The following is a 2,507-nucleotide window of genomic DNA, read 5'->3' as shown; positions in this document are numbered from 1 at the left end:
GGTGCAGGCTTGCCAGTTAGTGGATACCCAGGTGAGGGTTTGTTTCGGCACTCCTCAATGGAATGCCCAGCTTTTTTGCAGAACCCACACACAACGGGTTTCTGTGAGTGCCCATTCTTGGGCAGAGGGGTGCCAGAGGTGAAAGAAGGAGGGTATATTTTATGTCCCAATGAACTTGCATGGGCGTGATGGGTGTCCAACATGTCGGCAAGGTGACAGCACTCCACTAGAGTCATGGGCGCCTTTTCACATACATGGGTGGCTAGGGCAGAAAGGGCGTAATATAAAAAGGGAATATAAAAAGGGACTCTAGCCATATAGAGAGGGCCCTATCTGACCGATACTCCCAGTCAGAACAGGTCTGTCCTGCTTCTTTTATCTGGCCTTTCCAGCGTCATCTTCAGCATTCGGGGGTGATCTCGAATGCCTTTGTGATCTCCTAGCGCACTTCCACCTATTTCCATTGATCCTCCTCAGAGAGGGCGCTGAAAGCAATTAGACCCTTTCCTCCAAGGGATTTTCCTAAGAGTAGGGAGACCTCAGCGGGAGCGAGTGGGTAGGTGCTAAGGACCCTTTCTGCCCGATCGAGCCACACCTCAGGCTTGGCCTCGGTCCACTTGGGCATAAAAGTATGAGCCTGCGTGAAAGTGGATGCACCAGGGGCTGGAGAGGAGCTGGCAGTGCCAATCTTGGCCATCTGTAGCTCATGGGACCGTTGCCTTTCCTCCCTTCCGAGCCAATCCTTTCTTGTTCTTGTTCTTTCTCTTGTCTTGCGTGTTCTTCTCTTGCAAGTCTATACAGCCTATCTTGCTCTTCCTTCTTCTCCTTTCTTTCTTGTTCTTCCCTTGCAAGTCTATCCAGCCTATCTTGTTCTTCCTTTGCGAGTTTATCTAACCTATCTTCCTCTTCCTTCTTCTCCTTTCTTTCTTGCTCTTCCTTCTTCTCCTTTCCCCCTTGTTCTTCCTTCTCCTTTCTTTCTTTCTCCCTCTGCTGCTGTTCTGCCTTTCTTTCCGCCATGGCATCATCTACTTTCTCTTGGATGGCATCATCTACTTTCTCTTGGACTCAGTCCCTCAGGGCTTGTCCTGACAGTCCCATGTCCTTTCCATTGGACATATAGAACTTAAAGTCCTCGTGTTGTTGGGTTCTGGATGTCGTAGACATCTTGAAATAACGCTTATATGGGTGTGACCCTTTAGAAAATCAATATGTCTGAAAAGACTCAAATTTCAGGTGTCTGAAAAACCCAAGTTTGTTCGTGATAAACTGGTTTAATATATCTGAATAAGACTTAGTGTGTTCTTGGTGAACGAATGTTAATATGTCTGAATAAGACTTAGTTTGTTCTTGATGAACGAATTTTAATTTCTGTATAAGACTTATTAAACTATGTCTAAATAAGATTTAGTTTGTTTTTGATGAACGAATTTTAATATGTCTGAATAAGACCTAGTTTGTTCTTGATGAGCGAATTTAATGTCTGAATATGACTTAGTTTGTTCTTGATGAACGAATTTAATGTCTCGAAAGATGTAAATTGTATTCTATTTCACGTACGGACTCGGCCGGCTAGTGCGTGAATGTTGGGTTTTTTTTGGTTGGCCTCGTAGGGCGTGGATTTGTTCGCAGGGAACTGGTTTGGTTTTGTCCCAGAGGACGTAGAAAGTTTGGTTTTATTTTACGCAGGGACAGGACCAGCTAAGGCGCAAATTTCGGTTTGGTTCAGGGAGTGTTTGCCCATTCCCGAGAATTGGGTTTTTCTTGTGATAAGAAAAACAAAAATTTTCCTTTTAGGGGAGTCCCGATACAGGTTAGATTCGGGAACTCAGTGAGCGTCGTAACACTCTTAGAATAATAACCCCAACGAAACAAAAAATAAAATAAAGAAGAAATGACGTAGCGTAAACCTCAAAAAAAAGTAATGCTTGGAAGAGACACTGGGATAATGGCGCAGAGTGGTTGGGGGGAGGGGGGCGGTTTACGTACTGATACAAATTGGTGGTTTAGAAACAAGCCGTTTTTAGAAGTACCCTTCTATTTATTTTTATAGAAGTGGTAAGTTCATCGTCGAGAGACGGATAAGTTAAAATTATATTATTTGCAAGTTACGCTGATAAATGTGCGTATTTTGCCAACCCTAATAAGAGGCTTTTCCTCCAATCCTAATATAAGCACAAAACTTACTTCTATTATGTATGGGCGCTGTTTGCCCAAGTCATGTGCGTACGAATTTGTCTTTCCTCTCATGTGCCATTGAAAGGGTATTAACCAATTGGGCCTGCGCAGCCGACAGCTCAAGGTCGCCTGGCCAAAGGGCAATGACCAACGTGGGAATTTTCCAGATACTGACCCCGCTTATACTTTTTGATTAATCCGCTTATGGTTTATTTAGAGGAACCCAAAAGTAAAGTTTCTCTTATGCTTACCCAAAATTACCCTGGGAACGACGTGAAGAACACGTGGTCACAGCGGACTTTAAGCAAAACAAAAGATAACCACAAACAAAC

General features: G+C 43.8%; 1 protein-coding gene across 1 annotated transcript; it reads right to left on the bottom strand.

The window, feature by feature from the left end:
- Window positions 1–522: 522 nt before the first annotated feature.
- LOC136834563 (uncharacterized protein DDB_G0288629-like) lies at window positions 523–1,017 on the bottom strand. The gene has a single exon (XM_067097142.1). It carries the CDS (start codon window positions 1,015–1,017, stop codon window positions 523–525), a length of 495 nt encoding a protein of 164 aa, XP_066953243.1.
- Window positions 1,018–2,507: the final 1,490 nt, after the last annotated feature.

Source organism: Macrobrachium rosenbergii, chromosome 54 (assembly GCF_040412425.1).
Source record: "Macrobrachium rosenbergii isolate ZJJX-2024 chromosome 54, ASM4041242v1, whole genome shotgun sequence".
NCBI classification, from domain to species: domain Eukaryota; kingdom Metazoa; phylum Arthropoda; class Malacostraca; order Decapoda; family Palaemonidae; genus Macrobrachium; species Macrobrachium rosenbergii.
Note: the sequence above shows the minus strand (reverse complement) of the source record. Positions and strands in the feature narration are given on the sequence as shown.